The sequence below is a fragment of the Antennarius striatus genome, chromosome 2 (genome assembly GCF_040054535.1).
Source record: "Antennarius striatus isolate MH-2024 chromosome 2, ASM4005453v1, whole genome shotgun sequence".
Classification (NCBI taxonomy): domain Eukaryota; kingdom Metazoa; phylum Chordata; class Actinopteri; order Lophiiformes; family Antennariidae; genus Antennarius; species Antennarius striatus.
Genome location: NC_090777.1, coordinates 4,430,001 through 4,451,382, shown reverse-complemented (window position 1 = coordinate 4,451,382; position 21,382 = coordinate 4,430,001). Strand labels below are relative to the sequence as shown.

At 45.5% G+C, this 21,382-nt stretch overlaps 1 protein-coding gene across 3 annotated transcripts in view; it reads right to left on the bottom strand.

The window, feature by feature from the left end:
• myt1b (myelin transcription factor 1b) overlaps positions 1 to 21,382 on the bottom strand; it is a 100,785-nt gene that overhangs the window by 2,149 nt on the left and 77,254 nt on the right. The window contains exons 6-22 of one of the 3 annotated variants that reach the window (XM_068341705.1): positions 19,996 to 20,324; positions 18,299 to 19,468; positions 16,634 to 16,768; positions 16,022 to 16,112; positions 15,690 to 15,803; positions 11,895 to 12,109; positions 10,529 to 10,710; positions 9,036 to 9,293; positions 8,288 to 8,442; positions 7,274 to 7,336; positions 6,837 to 6,905; positions 5,520 to 5,582; positions 5,073 to 5,153; positions 4,280 to 4,501; positions 2,853 to 2,944; positions 2,424 to 2,527; positions 111 to 254 (exon numbers count right to left, since the gene is read on the bottom strand). In XM_068341705.1, the coding sequence (XP_068197806.1) occupies positions 111 to 254; positions 2,424 to 2,527; positions 2,853 to 2,944; positions 4,280 to 4,501; positions 5,073 to 5,153; positions 5,520 to 5,582; positions 6,837 to 6,905; positions 7,274 to 7,336; positions 8,288 to 8,442; positions 9,036 to 9,293; positions 10,529 to 10,710; positions 11,895 to 12,109; positions 15,690 to 15,803; positions 16,022 to 16,112; positions 16,634 to 16,768; positions 18,299 to 19,468; positions 19,996 to 20,324 (3,487 nt within the window). The remainder of the gene's footprint in view (positions 1 to 110; positions 255 to 2,423; positions 2,528 to 2,852; positions 2,945 to 4,279; positions 4,502 to 5,072; positions 5,154 to 5,519; positions 5,583 to 6,836; positions 6,906 to 7,273; positions 7,337 to 8,287; positions 8,443 to 9,035; positions 9,294 to 10,528; positions 10,711 to 11,894; positions 12,110 to 15,689; positions 15,804 to 16,021; positions 16,113 to 16,633; positions 16,769 to 18,298; positions 19,469 to 19,995; positions 20,325 to 21,382) is intronic. The other 2 variants (XM_068341706.1, XM_068341707.1) reach the window with 2 other exon arrangements.

Here is a 21,382-nt window from a genome sequence, read left to right as displayed (position 1 = left end):
GTACATCGATAAACTTGTCTTAGAGGGTCTGGACTGTGTGTGTGTGTGTGTGTGTGTGTGTGTGTGTGTGTGTGTGTGTGTGTGTGTGTGCACGCTCGTACGTCTCTCACCATGTGTGGCAGGCGTATGTTGGCCAGGCTGCGGATCAGAGCCCGGCTCAAGCCCGACAGCTCCATGAACAGAGCCTCGTTCTGCTCCTCGATCATCTTGTTCTCGTGCTCGATGCTCTTCAGGTTCTTCTCCATGGAGGAGATCTGAGACACACACACAGCAGCGCTTTAGCACGGGAACACGTGCGTACGAAATTTTTTACTTATGAAATTTGTCAGCGGGAAAATGTTACCTCTACTTACGAAAGAAATTTCGACTTACGTAATGTAAAAACACAGTATCGGCTGATTCCTGAATTTCCCACAGGCTCCTGAACGCAACATTCTCATAGCTGCTCTGCCATTGGCTATTACCTATTACGTATCTTCCTGGCATCCCATTGGCTAAGAGGGATGCCACTCCACTTCTGTGTGGAGCTAGATCGGTGCTTACGGAGTGTCTCGGCATTCGTCACTCGACCCGTGAGGTAGTCTGATAGTTTTGCGCAAATACAATAACTTTTTGAGTACGTATTCGCTATGGACCCCAAGAAAAGACGAAGAAAAGAGATTTTTTTTGCCCGTACAAACTAAGCAAGAGATCATAGAAAAGCATGAGAAAGGGATGCGTTTGGTTGATCTCGCCAAAGAATATGGCCGTAATGCATCTACAATCACCACATTATTAAAACAAAAGGAAGTTTAAGGAGTTTAAGGCATCGCGTGGGTGATTGGAGAAGTTCAGAAGGAGGACAACTCTCATTTATTGGGTAATAATCTAATCATAACATGTATTTGTTAAATGTTTTGATGCATTTTTATGCTTTATAAAACATTTATGTCGAAATTTTGGGGCACTTGGAACAGATTAGGGTATTTGCATGGAAAACGCGTCTCTACTTACGTAATTTTCTACTTACGTAATTTCATCCGGAACCAATTAATTTCGTAAATAGAGGTACCACTGTATATGAAAATGTTTTAGAATATGCCATTATAGTCCAGTGTGCCTTATGGTGCAGAAAATACTGTACAAATAAATTCCAAGTGCAAGTTGACTGATATTTGACTTACCTGAAAAAAAACAAACAAACCATAATTTATCAAGTTTATGTAAGTTTTTTTTTATTTTATTTTAGAAAATGAAAAAGATATAAGTGACAATGTTACGTAGTAACGCCCAAACTGTGATTGTGTGTTGGTTCAATCCCTCATTTAATCTCTACCTATAACACCCGGTTTGGGACTGGAACCAATAATTCATGTGATGTCTTTTAGACTACTTTGCATTCATGGACTTATCTGGCAACAGCATGCTAACAACAGACACATACCCCCCCCCCCATGAAATTCCACCTCCTCTTTTTTATTGATTGATTTTTGTAAATATATGCTTACTCTCTATTTTATGATAAGCTGTTCCAGGAGCAATGAAACGCGGTGTGGTGCTCATATTTGATTGTGAGCCCCACAGGTAAGGACTTTAATTGATTCCAGGCTATAACTTTTTTTTAAAAAAATGCTTTAATTTAATCGTTATTTAACCGAGCAGATCAGTTGACAACCAGTGAAGATAATTCAAAATCAAATTAAAAAATAAATAAAAATAAAATAAAATTGACCAACTTGTCAAAAAACATAAATATTGATACAGACAGATTGAAAAATGACAAAAAGAAAAAAGAAACAAAATATATCAGTTGACTATTGTGAAAGCTATACAGCTCTTGGGTGAAACGATGCACAATGTAAACTTCAATGCTAGTTTCCAACAGGAAGCCATGTTCCAACTCCAATTCTAAAAATCTTTATATAAAAGGTTTTGACATGTAACAGGCGGCAAAACATACACATGCGAGGACTCTTGCAGAAATTATGTTACAACTGCATTTATTTAATAAAATTTATATAGTTTACAGAAAATTGCCCGAGGGCCGTAGTTTGCCCGTGCCTGTGTTAGACAGTGTTCAAACACTGAGATCACACGACTTTGATTGAACATTTAGCAAACAAAAGGCAGGGCTGAAGCTGGCAGTGTTAAAAGATTATTCACACAGTAAGATGCGTGTTCGCGGTCGACTTCACACGACGCTAACACTCCAGTTGTTACACACTAGTGTTCCACAGGCAGGCTCTGACGCCGCTGATAGTTTCATTCATCTATCATCCATCTGAAGAAATGAATTTATCAGAATCTTGTGATGTTTCAGAGCATCTCTAGTCTAAATCCCAGCAGCTCGTCTCCAAACACTCACACTGAAGTCAACAAAATAAATCTGTCATGTTGGAATCCGTCCATGTAAAATGTTGAATAAAACAAAGATGAACACACACCTGAGTCTGCAGGTTGACCATGTCAGCCTCCATTTCATTGTTGGATTCGTTGAGGTCGTTTATCTCTCTGTTGAGCTGCTTGATGTCATCATCGTTGTCCAAAACTAAAGGAGATGATAGACGTTAACAAAAGGAACTGGGACTGATTATTCTCATTTTAAAACACGAGGACGGTTTAATTGACACACCAGTTTGTGAGTTTATGTTTTACTTTACTTTTTATGTCTAATAATTCTTTCACAGTTAAATTATTGAGGTTGAAGACAAAGTTCAGGGTTGGAAGATGTTTTCTGAAGTGTGGACCAACTCTCACTCTCTTGAAAACAATAGACATTGACTTTCCACTCATAAATAATTATATTCATGCACATCTGCATATTCTGGCCCACATACAAATTTATTTAAAGAATTATTTGCACCACATCTTACCGTCTCCGGCTCTGAACTTGGTACTCAGGTAGTCCTCTACAGGGAACTTTGCCTTCTTCTTGGCGTACAAGGCTCTGGGGCATCCTGAGAGGCTGGGGGGGTGACAAGCAGAAGGGGTCACTAAACCACTTCCACTAATCTCCTATTGATGTTCACCAGCTAAACTCTACCATTTATTCATCTAAACCAACAACCTGTTTCCTCGACCCCATCCTAACAAAGCTGCTCCAACAATCTGTATTTTCTGTTAGATGTGATCAATCTGTATTGATTACAGTACCAGGTTATTTAGCGCAGTCCTTTATACTATCTGTAATTTAACATCCTCCAGAAAGCTGCTGCTTGTAGGTCATGTGATTTTCTTCATAACAAAAACTTATTTGAAAATGTCCAGTCAGGCGTTAGAGCTAAACACTGGTCAAAGCTAAAAATCACCATTTACATCAATGGATGTATTTACACTTGTCCTATTAGATTCTTACATTTTAGGCATTAGGCATAAATGGAATTGCACAAGTTACCTTAAGATATATTTATCATATTGCTCACAGCTTGTATGTTGACAATTCACAACAACATTAATCATGAAGTTTCTCAGGCTTCTACGTTTGGACCATCATTGTTAACTTTATTTATGTGCATCATCATGTGCACCACAAATGTTTATTGGTATGCAGATGACACACAATTATAGATCTAAAGATAAGACAAGACAAGACAAGACAAGTCAAGTCAAGTCAAGTCAAGTCAAGTCAAGTCAAGTCAAGTCAAGTCAAGACAAGACAAGACAAGACAAGTCAAGTCAAGTCAAGTCAAGACAAGACAAGACAAGACAAGACAAGACAAGTCAAGTCAAGTCAAGACAAGACAAGACAAGACAAGACATGTCAAGTCAAGTCAAGTCAAGTCAAGTCAAGTCAAGTCAAGTCAAGACAAGACAAGACAAGACAAGACAAGACAAGTCAAGTCAAGTCAAGTCAAGACAAGACAAGACAAGACAAGTCAAGTCAAGTCAAGTCAAGACAAGACAAGACAAGACAAGACAAGACAAGTCAAGTCAAGTCAAGTCAAGTCAAGTCAAGTCAAGTCAAGTCAAGTCAAGACAAGACAAGACAAGACAAGACAATCCAAGCCTTTAATCCTCCCAGTGGGGGAGAGATGGTCCCCTAGGAGCAACTTTTGGTATTGGCTGCCTTGCTCAAGGGCATATTGGTAGAGTTCAGGAGATCAACTGACAATTCTCCAGCTACCTATTCACACTCAAGACTTTAGCCCACCCTGGACTTGAACCGGCCACCCTCCAGTTCCCAAGCCAAGTCTGTGAACTGAGCTACTGCCGCCAACAAGGAAAAGATGTTTAGGTTTTTATATCACAGTTCTAATGTTTAGACCAACAATCAGTTACGTAAAAGGAAAGGTGATGGCACCTGCGATGTGTAAGGAAGCTCCCGTTTGCGTGTCCAGAGCCGTCACAACCTGGGGTGGGACAAGTGGGCCCTTCTGTCTTGAAGGCCTTCCAGTTGAAGGGAGTACCATTGAGTAGGCCCTCTTTCTGCCTGCGGGCTGCCAGCGGACACCCGTAGGCACTACGGTGTGTGGCGTACTTCCCACTGATGTGGCCCAGACTGTCGCAGCCCGGCACCGGGCATCTGCAGGGAGCCAAGCAAAGAAGGGAAACGACAGGATGAGGGTTGAGCAGCAGGACAGGGACAGGTGGTGAGGCCAGAAATAGAGACAGTGCATGATTTAAACAAGACAATCTAAAAAAAAAAAAACTGTAAAAGGTAGAGAAAGCTGATTATATTTGAATAAAGATTTATGTTTTATGCTTTCTCTACTGGGCCAAATTCATTTCAGGACATATTTAACACATCATTGAAGCAATTAATGATATTACGATGAAGGTTAACACATAATGGTATCAACAGTCTGTTAAAGGTACTGTTTTGTGTGCAAATGAAATATGACTCTTGTATATCTCATGTATTCACGAGCTGATCTCCAGTATGATGCTCTGGTGTTTCAGAATCAGTACCAGCAGTAGGTGTAGCTTCCCATCAGTCAGGGTCTGATCGTTTGATTCAATCATGGGGGCATATACCTCTGCATATGATTCACAGTGACTTTCCTTTCTATCTCTTTCTTTTTTTTTTATTGCATTTTACTTTTACCGTCAGTCTCGCTAAAAGCAGACATTATGGCTTTCTGAGCAGTACGAACTTTAAAAGCTCGGAGTCCTCCTGGTTGTCCTTGGTAGGAGTTTTAATTCCACTTTTCTTGGCACGTGGGCACCCAGAGAGACTGAAAACAGAAAGTATGGAGTTGATAGCATAGGGTTGAAAAAAGGTCTGTGATTGCTTCATAAAGGAAGAGAACAAGATGAGGAAGAATAATCTTAACGTCCAAATTACAAACCAAACTCCACTCAGAACGCCTAGCATGGCCGAAAATAGGATATTGGTGTGGTAACATGGAAATATGTCATCCCTGTCTAATTCTAGCATGAGCTGTCACTAGACCTCTCTGACTGTGTGTGTGTGTATGTGTGTATATGTGTGTGTGTGTGTGTGTGTGTATGTGTGTGTGACAGTCTGTGTGTGTGTGTGTATGTGTGTATGTGTGAGTGTGTATACTGTCTTAGTGTAACTGTGTTTTTTTGGGTGTTACCTTCTGTGGGAGGCGTAGTTTCCTGTGATGTGACCTGAGCCGTCACACCCCGGGGTGGGGCATCTGGGGAGGGCAAAGAGACATTTAGCATCTGAACACATGGTTAGCACAACACACAAACACTGACGCTGAGTGGGATGTGTTCACAACACTGGCTCCATGGAGATGAGAAAATGGTCCACTTCACGCTGTTCATTTTCTCGATCTTTCTTTTCTTTGACTTTGAATAACTTTATTGTGTTTGTCTACAATCGACCATGAAAGATGTTGAAGAGTGAATTTAGTCCGATGGCTCAGCCTTCTGCTGAGATGCTTCAGTTGGAGGTTGGATTAAACCGATTCATCACACTGTATTCATCACAGGGAAGGTGTGAATGTTTCTCTGGCGTACGAAAAACCAGAGATAACAAACTTCATTCATGTTTCGTGTTGGAACAGCATTCGTCACTTTCTATAGTTTCCCATATGTCGGGTTTTTGCCAACTTCTAATGTTAGCTGAGCTGATTTGTAGGAGGTTTTGACTGACAGCCACATCAATCACAGCAGTATCCTCTCTACACAACACAAATGTAAAACTTAACTGATAAATACAATGAATAAAATGGATTAACATTAAAACGAGTGCATGTACACACAAGCTGCAAGCTTTTTGAAATAATTGGGAGAAAAATCAAACAATTAAAAAATAACATCTAATGGAACCTGCTGCCAAATTTGTCAAAAATACAAAAAAATTGAATATATAAACTTTAATCAGTATAACTTTTTGATAAACAGAAAATGCAGATGCACGTGTGTGATTGTATACATCAGGTTTTTTCGAGGGAACAAATGCTAAATTTATGATGTAGAAGTATTAAAATCCTGAAATATGATAGATTTGTCTTTATAGGGTTAAAACCCAAATGCTCAATGGTTGAAATGGATCAATCCATCCAGCCTGACTGTAAACAATAGGATCAGCCAGTCTTTTCTGCTCTGACACTACCTCCTGAGTCCAGACCATAAAAAAGTTCACTAACAGCTCATTTCTCTGATGGTCCACATCGCCGCCCATCAACACAGCTCATCTTCACATAACTAATAGTTAGATATTTCATTTAAACTCCAGTACTACAGTTTCATTTCACATTTAGATGAATTGATTGAAATGTAAGCAAGCATAGTCCAAAAGCCAGAGGCAGAAACAAACACCATGAGAGACGTGGAGGCAGCAGCCAGCAACAAAAGACGAGTTAATGTGAGTGAAACGAAACGTCGGACGTCGGATGTGTCAGTGGCAGCCAGAAGCCAGTCAAAGTGTAGAGCAGACATACTTGAGTTCAGGGGTGTGGGCCGCCATGAGGGACCGAAGGCTCTTATCGGCAAGAGGACACCCAGACAGACTGAGAGGAAGGAGAAAGAGCAGAGGACGGGCAGAAGAAGACGTGGCAGGAAAGGAGGCAGAGAAAGGGGAGTGTGAGGGGATTGAAAGGAGAGGAGAAAGGATTAGAGGGGAAATCAAGAACGCAAGATATACCAAGGTCATTTAGGAGGAAGTGGATAGATGGCAGGAGGTAAATTACTGATTCATATCAAAGGCAATGAGTCCTGGTCTCACCACACATTATTACCGCTGGTATGTCAGCATCAAATCAAACATTTCAATTAGTTCTCGGTATTCTTTGTGTTATCTCGGTCTAAAGAGAGCTAATATTACACATAGAGAGTCTATGTAGAGTGGTAGGACTGTGTCTGTCTGCCTTTGTCTTACCTTCGGTGGGACGCGTAGTTTCCAGTGATGTGACCACTGCCATCACAGCCTGGTGTGGGACATCTGGACAGGGTGAGGACAGAGGACAGGAAGCAAGGGACGGGACTAAATTACAAGCACTCGGACTAAATTTACAGACATTAAAGTGTTTTAGCCTCGTATTGTCATCGTATGGACAGTAACGTCCAACCCTTCTAAAGTACTGACAATGTGTGGAGTAGTTCATGACCAGAGATTTGATTCTAAAAAATGCTGTCGAGATATTAATGTTCCTCTGATGATTATCATCATCATCAACATCATCATCAACATCATCATCAACATCATTATTTCATAATAATAATAACAATAATAATAATAATAGCTATTATTATTATTATTATTATTATCGTTATTATTATCATTATTATTATTGTCATTATTATTAGTATCATCACTATAATTATCATTATATGACGATAATGATAATAATGTTGACGATGATGATAATGATGTTAATGATGATGTTGATGACGATCATGAGCATGATCATGAGCATGGTCATCATCATCATCATCATCATCATCATCATCATCATCATCATCATCATCATGATCATCATCATCATGATCATCATCATCATCATCATCATCATCATCATCATGATGATGATGATGATGATTGTGTTCTGTGCTTTAGTCCATAGTATGGTTGGGTTACTGGTTATGGGCTACCCACATGTTCACTATGCACTGGTTATCTAATGTATACAGAGTAAAAAATATAAAACACCCAATTATTTTTTAAACGGTCTTATGTAGAAGTCTGTATACAGTCATTTAATATTCATTAAATTATCATCACCATATGCAACTATGTCTGGTTCTAATATTTTCCTACCATCATCAGGTGACAATATTTATTTGTCCACTCTTTGTATTTTTATAACGGCCACAAAACCGACCATTCTAACACTAGAACAAGGTCACAAACATGGCTGCCATTGGTGGGCGTGGCCCGACACTTGTGACTTACGAGAGCAGCTCCTTCTTGCTGTCCTTGGGTTGAAACTTGACCTTAAAGCTCGGGGTTGTGACTTCTCCGGGGTACTTCCTGTCCTCCAGACAGTCCTGCATCATGTCGCAGTCCTCTGGGTCGGACGAGATGAAGGACTGGCCCGTATGCTCCATCTGAGGAGGAACCAAAGGAGCCCCAGTGAGCCGTTAAACCCTCTCATCACTTAAACGTGACCTAACATGTTGCTCTGAGGGTCAATGTCAAGTTCAGATTGGATTGATCGATGGTTTCCTTGCACTAGCTTGTATAATTGCATGCGAATAAACTTTTTTCAAAATACCAGAAATCTCTATTCTCGTCATTTTTTATTCTTTTGTAGACAAGTGATGCAAAGTGTCCTCATGAAAAATTTAAACTCAAAACCCTTTATACTTCTTTTGAAAAAGTTCAAAGGAAAAAAAAATTACCATATGCCAAAGTCAGGATGGTGCAATGCACCTGACACACCACCTCTGTTGCACAGTGCAATGTTTTAACCGTGTAGCAACGGCAGCAAAGAACATAAATAAATAGTGGGAGGACAAGGGGACAGGAAACGAGGCAAAGGCAAGAAGAGAAAGACGAAGTGATGTAAACAAGAGTGTCTAATTCAAAAAGCTTAGGGGGGATTTTCTCTGTTGTTATTTATGTTGCAACACTTCCTCTGTGAACAACAACAACGGGGTTGCAACGCGTTCGGCACGTCTACGCGTCCGTCTGCTCTGACCTCGTCCATTTCCTCCTCCCTTTGGCGGTTGGGTTTGGTGTAATCCAGAGGTCCGTCCCACTCCTCCTGCTTGTAGGAGTGCAAGTTGGGTGACGTCATTCCGTTGCTACCACAGTGAAGGAGTGAAGAGGAGGAGGACGACGAAGGGTCCGGGGAGCGGACGTCTGGGCTGGCGCCGGAGACACTGCCCTCGCGTTTGATGGGCTTCTTCATGCTCAGGTCCAGAGTGCCGTTCTCGTCCACCTCGATGTCCATTTCCTGGAGAGAACACACACGTGTAACATGTTTTTCTGTTACCTGCTTGTAAGAAATGTATGCAGTCTTTGTTTTTATATTTTTTTTGAAAATGATTGTACGTTTGAGTTCACAGCGTTCCCTTTATGGCTTTAACATGCTAGTAAAGACATCTGATGTACTCTGCGAATATGAGCACCAACAGCTTGGTTCATCGGTTCATCTCTATTATAGCGCTGGCAGGTTACCAGAAACAAATGGGTGAGATGAGCCATGTTTTCAGCATTCATCTAAAATGGCGCTCGTACGGGCTGGTCAGGGGCCAGAAAAATCAAAGGGTTGAGAAAAAAATGGGAACGGTTCCCAGAAGCGTCCCTGGTTGATGAGCTCAGTGTTCCAATGTTTCAATATTGGATTTCAACCGGCTCCAAAGCTGATTTGAGATCAGTCTGTGGTTGATGCGCGCTGTAATAGTGTGTGCTAAGGTGCTCTTGAATCAGTGCCTTGCTGAGCAACACCTTGCTCTGCTCTGCTGCCAGATATATTAATCTTCACTTTTTATCTTCCTAAAACCATGTCAGGAAATTGAAAAATGATGAAGTAGTCACTTTGTCTCCTCTGTGAGGTAAAAGGGTTTACAGAAAATCACAATATGGGGGAAAGTGGTGCTCTAATTACATCTCCTATTCACAGGGACTGGGAGAGAGAGAGACAGAATGAGAGAGGGGATTTGGTGAGTTTTGAGGAAGAGAGACAGAGTAAGAAAGAGATGTGAAAATAAAATAAAAGAACAAGCAGCGGGGGTGGAAGAAGAGAGTGAGAGATTCGTCCGGTAGATAATGAAAAAGGGCTACCTGGTGGAAAAGTAATCCAGGGTACTGGCAGTCAGCCATATTCAATAACAACATGAAAAGTGTGTGGGATGGAGGGATGAAAGAGGACGTGAGAGGTGATGCAACTGCATCTCAACACCATCCTAATGCTGTAAGCCAATGTCTCCCGATGATAAATTCATGCAGAGATGATGGGGGGGAGGGGGGGGGATGATGAGAAGAGAGGCGAGGGCACACCCACTGTTAGCCCCACTCGCTGTGTTTCTATCTACACAACAATCAGCCAATAATCATTAAGGACTGAAGGCCTGAGTAACACTAGACGATGGTGACATCACCCCACCCGACAGATCCATCGCACGTCTCGAGTAAATGGATGCATTCTCTTCGTCACGCTGGGCAACGAGACAGGGAAGGTGAGCTTACTTTGTCCTGGGGTTTGGTGCTCAGGTTCTCAGGCTTCTCCCAGCAGCGTGTGGACAGGTTCAGGATGGCAGTGGCAGCCATGTGGGCCGCCTCGGCATCATGGGAGTAGTCGTAGGAATGACTTTTACCATAACTGTGGAGACTGAGGCTGGGCGATGGAGACTTGGGGAACGGGGGCTTGGCTGGAGGGGGAGAGAATGTCAGCTTTAGATCAGGTTCAAATTAAACAGAAAAATGTAAAAACAAAAACAGATCATCATTTGTTTATTTTTGAGAGATGAGAAATCAATACAACTCTTATGTCTGGATGTTAAATCTAGCATTTTATTCCTTTGGATGTGAATAAAGTATAGTAATAGTAAATCCATTAACTATCAGCACCTCAAAGATGAGTCAAAGATCAGGTGCGTAGGGCTTCAGTACAGATTACACACAGAACAGTTAGAACGGCCTTCAGTCGGATGCAGACCTCAGCCACCGATGAATGATCCCACACACATCTGATCACCGCAGCCCAAACACCCCTCAACATCCCAGGGACATTGTTTCAGGGGTCTTAGTTTTAGTAAGGGGAGAATCTGTATGGATCCGCGACAAAACGAAGTTCTTCCAATCCCTGTTTTTCTAGTCATGCTAAGAAACAAACAAACTGATGGGCTAACAAACAAATAAACCATTGGGCTAACAAACAAATAAACCGTTGGGCTAACAAACAAATAAACCGTTGGGCTAACAAACAAACAAACTAATGGGATAACAAATAAACAAACAAACCAATGTATAACAAACACACTGTTGGGCTACCAAACAAACAAAACAATGGGCGAACAAACAAACAAACTGATGCGCTAACAAAAAAAAACAGATGGGCTAACAGACAAACAAACCAATGGGCTAACAGACAAACAAACGAACCCATGGTCTAACAAACAAACAAACAAACAAACAAACAAACCCATGGGCTAATAGACAAACAAACAAACAAACAAACCCATGGGCTACCAAACAAACAAACCGATGGCCTAACAAACAAACTGATGGGCTAACAAACAAACCGATTGGCTAACAAATAAACAAATAAACTGATGGGCTAAAAACAAACAAACAAACCGATTGGCTAACAAATAAACAAACAAACCGATGGGCTAACAAAGAGCAGACATGAGTGGAAGCACGACCTCCTCGGTAGCGGTGACTGGTGGGGCTCTTCAGCTCTTCTGTATCCTGTATCCAGAAAAGTTAAAAATCTGCTGGCCTGTAAAATTCCACTATAGATTTTGTTTGTTCCGTAAACACCCTCACCCTCACCCTCACCCTCACCCACACCCACACCCACACCCACCGAACAAACACACGCCTGTCTTACTTTTGAAGGCTTTGGGTGACGTTTCGCTGGTGGGCATCTTTGGAGCAAGCATACGCTTCCCAAACACTTGAGCATCGAAGCTTGCATAATCGAAGGACACCTTGGAGTACTTCTCCAGCTCCTTGGCCAGGTTGGCACGGGGCGTGGCCGGCGCCATGTTGGGCCGGTAGCTGCCATACGGGGGCACTTCTAGCTGCTTCACAAAGCACATGGGCCTGGGGTGGGGAGTGACAGGACATCAGGGTGGGGTTAGGCAAAGATCACAAAGGAATAGAATAGAATAGAATAGAATAGAATAGAATAGAATAGAATAGAATAGAATAGAACAGAGTGAGTGATGGAATAAAGAGCCACACAATAAACAGAAAAAATAAATAGGAGAGAAAGGAGAGTGAGTGACTACAAGGGTGAGGTAGAGTGACAGAGTAAAAATAGGGGCAACAGTGTACTTAGCAAGAGTGCAGCAGGATTAAAAGCTCTCTTATCAGCAGAGGGCACATTTGCATTTTGTACAGCATGGAATTTATGAGCTTTAAGCTCTCTCTCATTTTCCTGGAGAGCCTCGGCTTTTGTCAGACCTGTTGGCATAAATTCACTGATATGCCACGGAGAGGCAGAGGGCTGGGGGGGGGGGTGAGAAGAGTGGGTGAGAAAGAAAGGCGAGAGGGAATTTAAGGAGGCAGGGTGGGGGCCAAGAGGCAGGAGGGAGAGGAGTCACCTTCCTCATCATTTAACCCGTTCACAGGCAAGTATGACCCGTGGTCATGGAGGATAGAGGGAGGTTGGTTGAGGTTGGTTGGTGGAAGGTGGTTGGTGGAGGGTGGTTGGTGGAGGCTGGTTGGTGGAGGGCAGTTAGTGGAGGGTGGAGGGTGGTCGGTGGTTGGTGGAGACTGGTTGGTGGAGGGCAGTTAGTGGAGGGTGATTGGTGGAGGGCAGTTAGTGGAGGGTGGTTGGTGGAGGGTGGTTGGTGGAGGGCGGTTAGTGGAGGGTGGTTGGTGGAGGGCAGTTAGTGGAGGGTGGAGGGCGGTTAGTGGAGGGTGATTGGTTGAGGGGGGTGGGTGGAGGGGGGTTGGTGGAGGGCAGTTAGTGGAGGGTGGTTGGTGGAGGGGGGTGGGTGGAGGGGGGTTGGTGGAGGGCGGTTAGTGGAGGGTGGTTGGTGGAGGGTGGAGGGCAGTTAGTGGAGGGTGGAGGGCGGTTAGTGGAGGGTGATTGGTGGAGGGCAGTTAGTGGAGGGTGGAAGGTGGTCGGTAGAGGGTGGTTGGTGGAGGGCAGTTAGTGGAGGGTGGTTGGTGGAGGGGGGTTGGTGGAGGGTGGTTGGTGGAGGGTGGAGGGCAGTTAGTGGAGGGTGGAGGGCGGTTAGTGGAGGGTAGTTGGTGGAGGGTGGTTGGTGGAGGGCGGTTAGTGGAGGGTGGTTGGTGGAGGGTGGAGGGCAGTTAGTGGAGGGTGGAGGGCGGTTAGTGGAGGGTGATTGGTGGAGGGCAGTTAGTGGAGGGTGGAAGGTGGTCGGTGGAGGGTGGTTGGTGGAGGGCAGTTAGTGGAGGGTGGTTGGTGGAGGGGGGTTGGTGGAGGCTGGTTGGTGGAGGGCAGTTAGTGGAGGGTGGAGGGTGGTCGGTGGTTGGTGGAGACTGGTTGGTGGAGGGCAGTTAGTGGAGGGTGGTTGGTGGAGGGTGGTTGGTGGAGGCTGGTTGGTGGAGGGCAGTTAGTGGAGGGTGGAGGGTGGTCGGTGGTTGGTGGAGACTGGTTGGTGGAGGGCAGTTAGTGGAGGGTGATTGGTGGAGGGCAGTTAGTGGAGGGTGGTTGGTGGAGGGTGGTTGGTGGAGGGCGGTTAGTGGAGGGTGGTTGGTGGAGGGCAGTTAGTGGAGGGTGGAGGGCGGTTAGTGGAGGGTGATTGGTTGAGGGGGGTGGGTGGAGGGGGGTTGGTGGAGGGCAGTTAGTGGAGGGTGGTTGGTGGAGGGGGGTGGGTGGAGGGGGGTTGGTGGAGGGCGGTTAGTGGAGGGTGGTTGGTGGAGGGTGGAGGGCAGTTAGTGGAGGGTGGAGGGCGGTTAGTGGAGGGTGATTGGTGGAGGGCAGTTAGTGGAGGGTGGAAGGTGGTCGGTAGAGGGTGGTTGGTGGAGGGCAGTTAGTGGAGGGTGGTTGGTGGAGGGGGGTTGGTGGAGGGTGGTTGGTGGAGGGTGGAGGGCAGTTAGTGGAGGGTGGAGGGCGGTTAGTGGAGGGTAGTTGGTGGAGGGTGGTTGGTGGAGGGCGGTTAGTGGAGGGTGGTTGGTGGAGGGTGGAGGGCAGTTAGTGGAGGGTGGAGGGCGGTTAGTGGAGGGTGATTGGTGGAGGGCAGTTAGTGGAGGGTGGAAGGTGGTCGGTGGAGGGTGGTTGGTGGAGGGCAGTTAGTGGAGGGTGGTTGGTGGAGGGGGGTTGGTGGAGGGGGGTTGGTGGAGGGGGGTTGGTGGAGGGTGGAGGGCAGTTAGTGGAGGGTAGTTGGTGGAGGGTGGTTGGTGGAGGGCGGTTAGTGGAGGGTGGTTGGTGGAGGGCAGTTAGTGGAGGGTGGAGGGCGGTTAGTGGAGGGTGATTGGTGGAGGGCAGTTACTGGAGGGTAGTTGGTGGAGGGTGGTTGGTGGAGGGCGGTTAGTGGAGGGTGGTTGGTGGAGGACGGTTAGTGGAGGGTGATTGGTGGAGGGTGGTTGGTGGAGGGCAGTTAGTGGAGGGTAGTTGGTGGAGGGTGGTTGGTGGAGGGCAGTTAGTGGAGGGTGGAGGGCAGTTAGTGGAGGGTGATTGGTGGAGGGCAGTTAGTGGAGGTTGGTTGTTGGAGGGCAGTTAGTGGAGGGTGGAGGGTGGTTGGTGGAGGGTGGTTGGTGGAGGGCAGTTGGTGGAGGGCAGTTGGTGGAGGGGGGTTGGTGGAGGGGGGTTGGTGGAGGGTGGTTGGTGGAGGGTGGTTGGTGGAGGGTGGTTCATACATTCAGAGTGGATCTCATGAGGAACTCGTATCACCGACAACTCAACTCATTTTAATAAAAATACGAGACAGAAAATCAAAGCGAGCCTTATTATGTTTTAATTCCTGATGCTTTGTCTGACCATTGATTAGGTTTTCCTCAAGGAGAGCAATTATTTTTCCTACTCCCCCTGCAATGCCCCTACAACATGCATAATTAGCTTATCGGCTGCATTATTAATTAAAATACCAATGAGGAAGAGAGCAGACTTAGCATAATACCGCTGTCTGGTTGCTGTTAATTATCATTCTTAAGTCCAGGATCGCGCTGCCCGACCGGCTGGAGACACGAACGGAGACGCGGCGGATCTGAGGTGAGGGCAGCGATCCACCAGCTACACTCCTGGTGACCTTCACCAGAGCCAAGGTCAGGACCACCTCCGTCCCTCCGAGACTGAGTTGAGAACTAACTACCCCTGAAGAGGGCATGAATTGAAGGCGACAGCTCTTTTATGTCAGCTGGTGAAGGGCTCATTACTTTGGCTATACCTTGTTATTTCCCACCCCATCGTACTGATGGAGCTCCCATACTGACAAAAGGCATTACAGGGTTATTACAAGTGTCCTATATGAAACTGAATATATCAAGCAGTAATTAGTTAGATAGTTGAATTGGAGGGTTAAAATGAGCTCCACACAATTCAAACTACCTCCAATAACCTTTAATCAACTATTTGAACCAAAAGCCTTTTTGGAATATTCCTCAAATTTGCATTCTAAGATTCCACAGAATGTATAACATCACACAATGTGAAGATAGTCGAAGCCAACGTTAACACAACTCCACCCGGGTCAGTGTTTGGATGACCCACCTTAAGACTCGGTCATTGGGACATCCTTTGAGCTCGCTGCCCGGCTGAGAGAGGTGAGGCTTATCGTGGCCCTTGGACATCTTCTCTGCAGCAGCGATGGGGCATCCAGAAAGACTGCAGAGATGGAAGATGAAGGAGAGGCAACATGAATTTCAAACGGAGAGCATGTTGCTGACCGTATTAATCTCGATCACACTGCATACATATATGACATACATGAATATCCGAGTGAGAGAAAAATGCCAACAGAGACAAAACTCCTTATGCATGAAATACACGAGCTCACAATGCAGTGCTGCACAGAAACAGTTTGATCCAGTGTGGAGGAATACCTGCGGTGGGTGTTGCGGTTGCTGTTAACATGGCCTTGACCAGTGCAGCCAGGGGTCGGACACTTTAGCACGTTCTCATGCATGGCTAGAACTGAGAACACACACACACACACACACACACACACAGTTAAGTGAAGATGATAAACACTGCCACATTTTATTATGTCATTATAGCAAAATACAACCCTCCTAGTGTTTTGGGGTTTTTTTTGATCCGCTCTCACCCCTGTGGGAGTGGATCAAACTTGTGCAGTCCATAAATGTCAATACCAGCAGAAATACGAGAACCAGAACCACTGAGCAGCAGGAAACTGACCCACGCCTGATTTAAACTTGCCTACAGTCAGATGATCCGGATATGGATCTGAAATATTTCTGCAGAAAAAGTGAAACGGTTAAAATTTTTATTTCTATTAACTCTTAGTTTCTTTTGAGTGCCTGGTGGAATCGTCTAGCAGCAGTATGTAGAAAGGTGATGTCACAGTCTGACATCCTGATAGGTAGTGGCTCCTGATTGGCTTCTAAACCGCCAGGAAATAGTGATTAAACTGGTGAACACGCTGTGAAAGTCTGACACTGTCACTCTTCGTCCGTCTGTGGAAGAAAACTCACTCTCCGGGGGGATCCTGTCCTTGTGCGGACAGCCTGACAAGCTGCGGTGGTGGGGGTAAAGACCAGTCACATGACCTGTCCCATCACACCCTGGGGTGGGACATTTGATTTCCCTCTTCTCTGGCCTGCTGCTCTCTGGATGTAGTCGGATAGATAGGAGGTGAAAAGAAGTGTTGAGATGTAGGGAGAGAAGAGAACGGGAGCGGAGACGGTGGGATGAAAAACCAGGACAAAAGCGAGTGGTTAATGCCATCAGACAGTCTGCTTGGCTAAGCATGAAATCCAGACATATTTCAGACAGCTGTACAAAAGCAACCCCATCTGTATCTGCTGCTCATGTCTTATGTATCTGAGTAAAGCGGACAATGTGTTTCAAGCATTAGCCGAGACGCTTTCAAGAGTCTCGGCAAAGTATTGCAGTTAACCTGGATTGAGTGCATCTACTCGTGCATGAAGATTTATGCTGCAGTCGTACCTTGAGATACGAGTTTAATCCATAATGTGACTGAGATCGTAAATCAATCAACATTTAACTGTTAAAAATTACCAACATCATTTTAGTCCGTTTAGTCTTGTAAAACAGTCCGAAACCCCTTAAATTATGAAAAAAACAACAACATTTTAATCAACCAATAGACACGCAGACTTTACCTGGGTATAAGTAATTATATATAAGTTACGTAAACAACGATAAAGAATGAAAAGAAACGCAAAAGTCACGAGAACACACGAGCTACGTCTTTACTCCACCTACGAGAACGAGATACGGTCTCACTGATGTTGTATCCATCCGCCAACTAGCGGTGATGTCCCAAAGGATGACTCATATCTCGGATTTCCGCTTGTATGTTGAACAAATGTACGGGCTCATTTTTGGAGCAGCTCGTATCTCGAGGTCTTATTGTACCTCTCCCACTTCAGTGATCGCGTTCAGATCTTGGACATATAAAAATGCATCAGGAGGAAACAGAGGAGCTGTGATTTAGGCATGGTCAGATGCCTGCTCCTTCCTACTGCCGTTTGGAGGGAGAATAGCCAGCATCAGTGGCACCGGAGAGAGGAAAAAGGAGCAAGAGGGTGGTGTGATGCTCTATTGGCCTTCAAATTGAATGTTAACGAGACATGCATCTCCTAATTAGTGTTGAGCAGAACGGGAACGTCACCACGGGAGGGAGCTGAGGCCAAGGAGAGGGCAGCACTACAAGCCATGTAATCACACTACTGCTGTACTGTGAGGAGCATGACAAGTGGGCAGCGTGCCAACTGTGAAACACAAGGCCCGAACACATGCAGCAGGAAAACAAACACTCCACCGCTGACGGAGGAACAATCTGCTGCTCTTCCTCCTCCCTCCAACATGTTGTCGCCTCTCTTTCCCTGACGGTTGTCGCTTCGCTCGACAAGCACTTCCTCTCAGCTCTTCAAGGGAGTCTATTCATGTGGAACCACTTCATCTCCGTCACAGTGGAGGAGAGTGGGGCTCAGCGACTTGTCGCTGTTTAACTGGTACGCTTCGTTTGTTTGCTTTAGGTTCAGCACACGGTTGCCTGCGCAGGTTTACCTCAGATCAGAGATAGAAGTCTGTTTGGTAAAAACTCTGCACACCCATGAATAATGACGACATCTCTGGACATGTGTCTGTGCCCTACCTTCTACGTGTCCTACCTTTGCTGAAGTAGCTCTTGCGGAGGGCGTCCAGGTGCTTGGGCCTGTCATCCATGGTAATGTATCGCTGGTGGTGCAGATCTGGGCCACAGAGCAACTCTCTCGGTCCGGCTGGTTTTACCTGCTCTGCCTTCAGGGCGATCGCTTGTTCCAGGAGACCCAGATTCCCTCGGGTTATGTCAAACATCTCAGACTCGCCTGTCAGAGGGGAACGATGGGATAGACTGTCTTCGTCGTCGTCGTGCTCGTCGTCCCCGTCCATGTCGTCGAAGTCTCTCTCGTCTGACTTATCTGAGTGCACCTCGATGATGTCAGGAGACTCTGGGGACGAAGCTTTGTGGATCTTATAGTTCTCGGCTATGATGTTGGGAAAGTAGTCTTCAAGTGGACTGGCCCCGTGGGAGCTGTAGCTTAAAGGAGGACTGGCCTTGTAGTTTTGAAGGGGACTACGTTTATGAGAGTCATGCTTGTATGGTGGACTGGCTTGTTCATGGTTTCCAGGGGGGCTGCCCCCCTGTGATGTGTAGTGTTCCAGACTCCTGACTCGGTGGTCTTGCGCCTCGATGTGGGTTCCCTGAGCTGTTGCAGTGCTGGTGATTGTACAGATGGCAGTTGGCACATCCGAAATGGAGAGAATGTGTTTCACCTCCCTACATTCTTCCTCTTCTTTCTCCTCATCCACTTTATCTTCTGCTGAAGTGGTCTGTTGTGCTGGTGCTGCCATCCCTTTCTCCTCTTCCTCTTCCTCCTCCTCCTCCTCTTCTTCCTCCTCGTCAGCTAGGATCTGTTCATGGTGGACATCTTCAGGAACCTGGTGGCTCTCCTGGACAACGTGGTCGATCTTTGTGGGGCACTCTTCTTGGCCATCCTCCAAGTCCTCCTCAGCTACCTCCTTTTGAGAAGGAGACGACTCTGAACCTTGGCTTCCGAGGGAAAGTCTCTCCTCTTCTTCCTCGTCATTTAATTCTTTGACCCATTCAGCAGCAAAGGTGACATCCTCCTCTTCCTCAGTAGCATCAGGCTGCTGCGTAGCCGGAGAGCTGTTGTTGGAGACTTGGCCGAGATGGAGGAGAGAGCTGGCAACTTCTTGGGCACTCTGAGAGGGAGGCAGACACCCGGCTGTAGGTGGCGCTGCTCTGAACTCAGGCTCGATGATCACACACTCTTCCTCTGTGGAAACACAGGTGAAGAGGTCACACATCATGAATCTTGCTTTGAGCAATACCTATGACTGAGCTGTAAGTCAAACAAGACTTCTTCTTTTAAACTAACAAATCATTTTAATTCCTTCCAGCCTTGTATATTTTAGACAGTTTGGACTTTTGAGAGTTTTTTTGTTGTTGTTCTCTTTCACAACCAACTGTTGGGCTTCATTGCCTGATTGGCGGATCAAGCATTTGTATGATGTAAATATTTTTTTTAATGTAAAATGTTATTGAATGTATGACCAACCAAAAAAAAAGGCATCCCAATGTGATCCCAAATTTCGAATGATTTATTTTAGTCTCATTAATAACCAAAAAGCCAAACTATAACATCTAACAGCAGACATTCAAACCAGTTTGACATTTACTCACCAAATGTAGATGAATAATTATTAAATGATTAGATGATTAATTATTAAAGGCCTACAGACTAATTCATTAGACAGACAGTATTGCACCAGGGATGATGGTGGTTCATATAAATTGATCTACCTTCATCAGCTCCAAGTGTCTTCCCCTTCCTCTCCTCCTCTTCCTCCTCCTTCTGTTTCTCCATCCCTCCGTTTGTCTGTTCATCCTTCGTCAGCTCATTCGTCATCTCCTCCTCCGACGACTCCTTGGTCTCGTCTGCTTCTTCCTCATCCTTCTCTCCCTCACCCTCAGCCTCGCTGCTCGCATCGCTCTCGGCGCTGAAGCCCTCGTCCAGGGCGAGTTTCAGGGGGTGGGCCTTCCTCTTAGAGGCGGGCCGCTCGGCCTCCGCTTCCTGCTCCACCTCTGCTTCTTCCAGACGGCGCTTTCTGGCGATGGGGCAGCCCAGAACACTAAGAGGCAGGAGGAGAGGACGACATAGAGAACAAGACAACATGAAGACCAAACAGGTTTGTCACGACAGTCCAACAAGACCTGGGGGGTTGGGGGGTGGGGGTGGGGGTCTCATCCTCTACACGGCTTCCAGCAGCGCGATGGAGCCCACGTTTGTGTGACGACATGAAGAAGGATGTTCCCTCATCACAGAGCATCAGTCAACACCCGGTGGCCTGGGGGGTGCGCCATGCTTGCTTACTCAGACATCACAACCAATCTCAGCCAATTGAGTGGAACATTTAATGAACAAGTTGCATGGAGAGGCAGGCGGGTGAGGCAGCAGAGGGTGAAATCCAATAAACTCCCTCTGACTCTCACCTGGGGGACGCCGAGGGAGAATGAGGGGTGATCTATGAACACAGTGCATCTGAAATTGGCTGCTGAATGAATACGCATGTAAACAGCTAATATCTGGCCCCCAATAAGAGGGAGTCACGAGTCGCTGAACTGCCCCCAGTCCTGCCAAGTCTCTGAATATCTGCCACTAACAATCATAAAGATGGAGTCAGTGCAGAAGTCTGAATATGAGCCAATCTGATTACCTATATTAATAATTGTATATCAAATGATAATTAAGATTTTATATTCTTCATAAATAGTACAATAGTGCAAACGACTGCCGGCTATCTTAGCTTAAACTCAAGGAACCAGATGGAAACCTGTCCAAAAGTAACCAGCGTCCTTCCCTCTAGTATGACATCACAGTAAGTATTACTAGCAAAACATTCTGGGTACGTAATGTAATTTATTGCAACTCTTAAAATGTTTCCTGGAGCAACGATTTTGAATATCTGCAGTTGGATGAAACTCAATGCAAATCTTTGGAATAGCTGCGTAGCTCCACTTGTGCAGCTGCAGCTCACAAACCCAAACCCGGATCTCATCCTGCATGAATCCAAAGGAGCGCGTGAAAATGTTCCATTTAATCAAAGTATTAAAGTATTCCCTTTGAAAAGGTTTCTGCAGCACAAAGACGCTGCAGTGTGGAGAGAGACGAGGAGGACAACAGACAGAA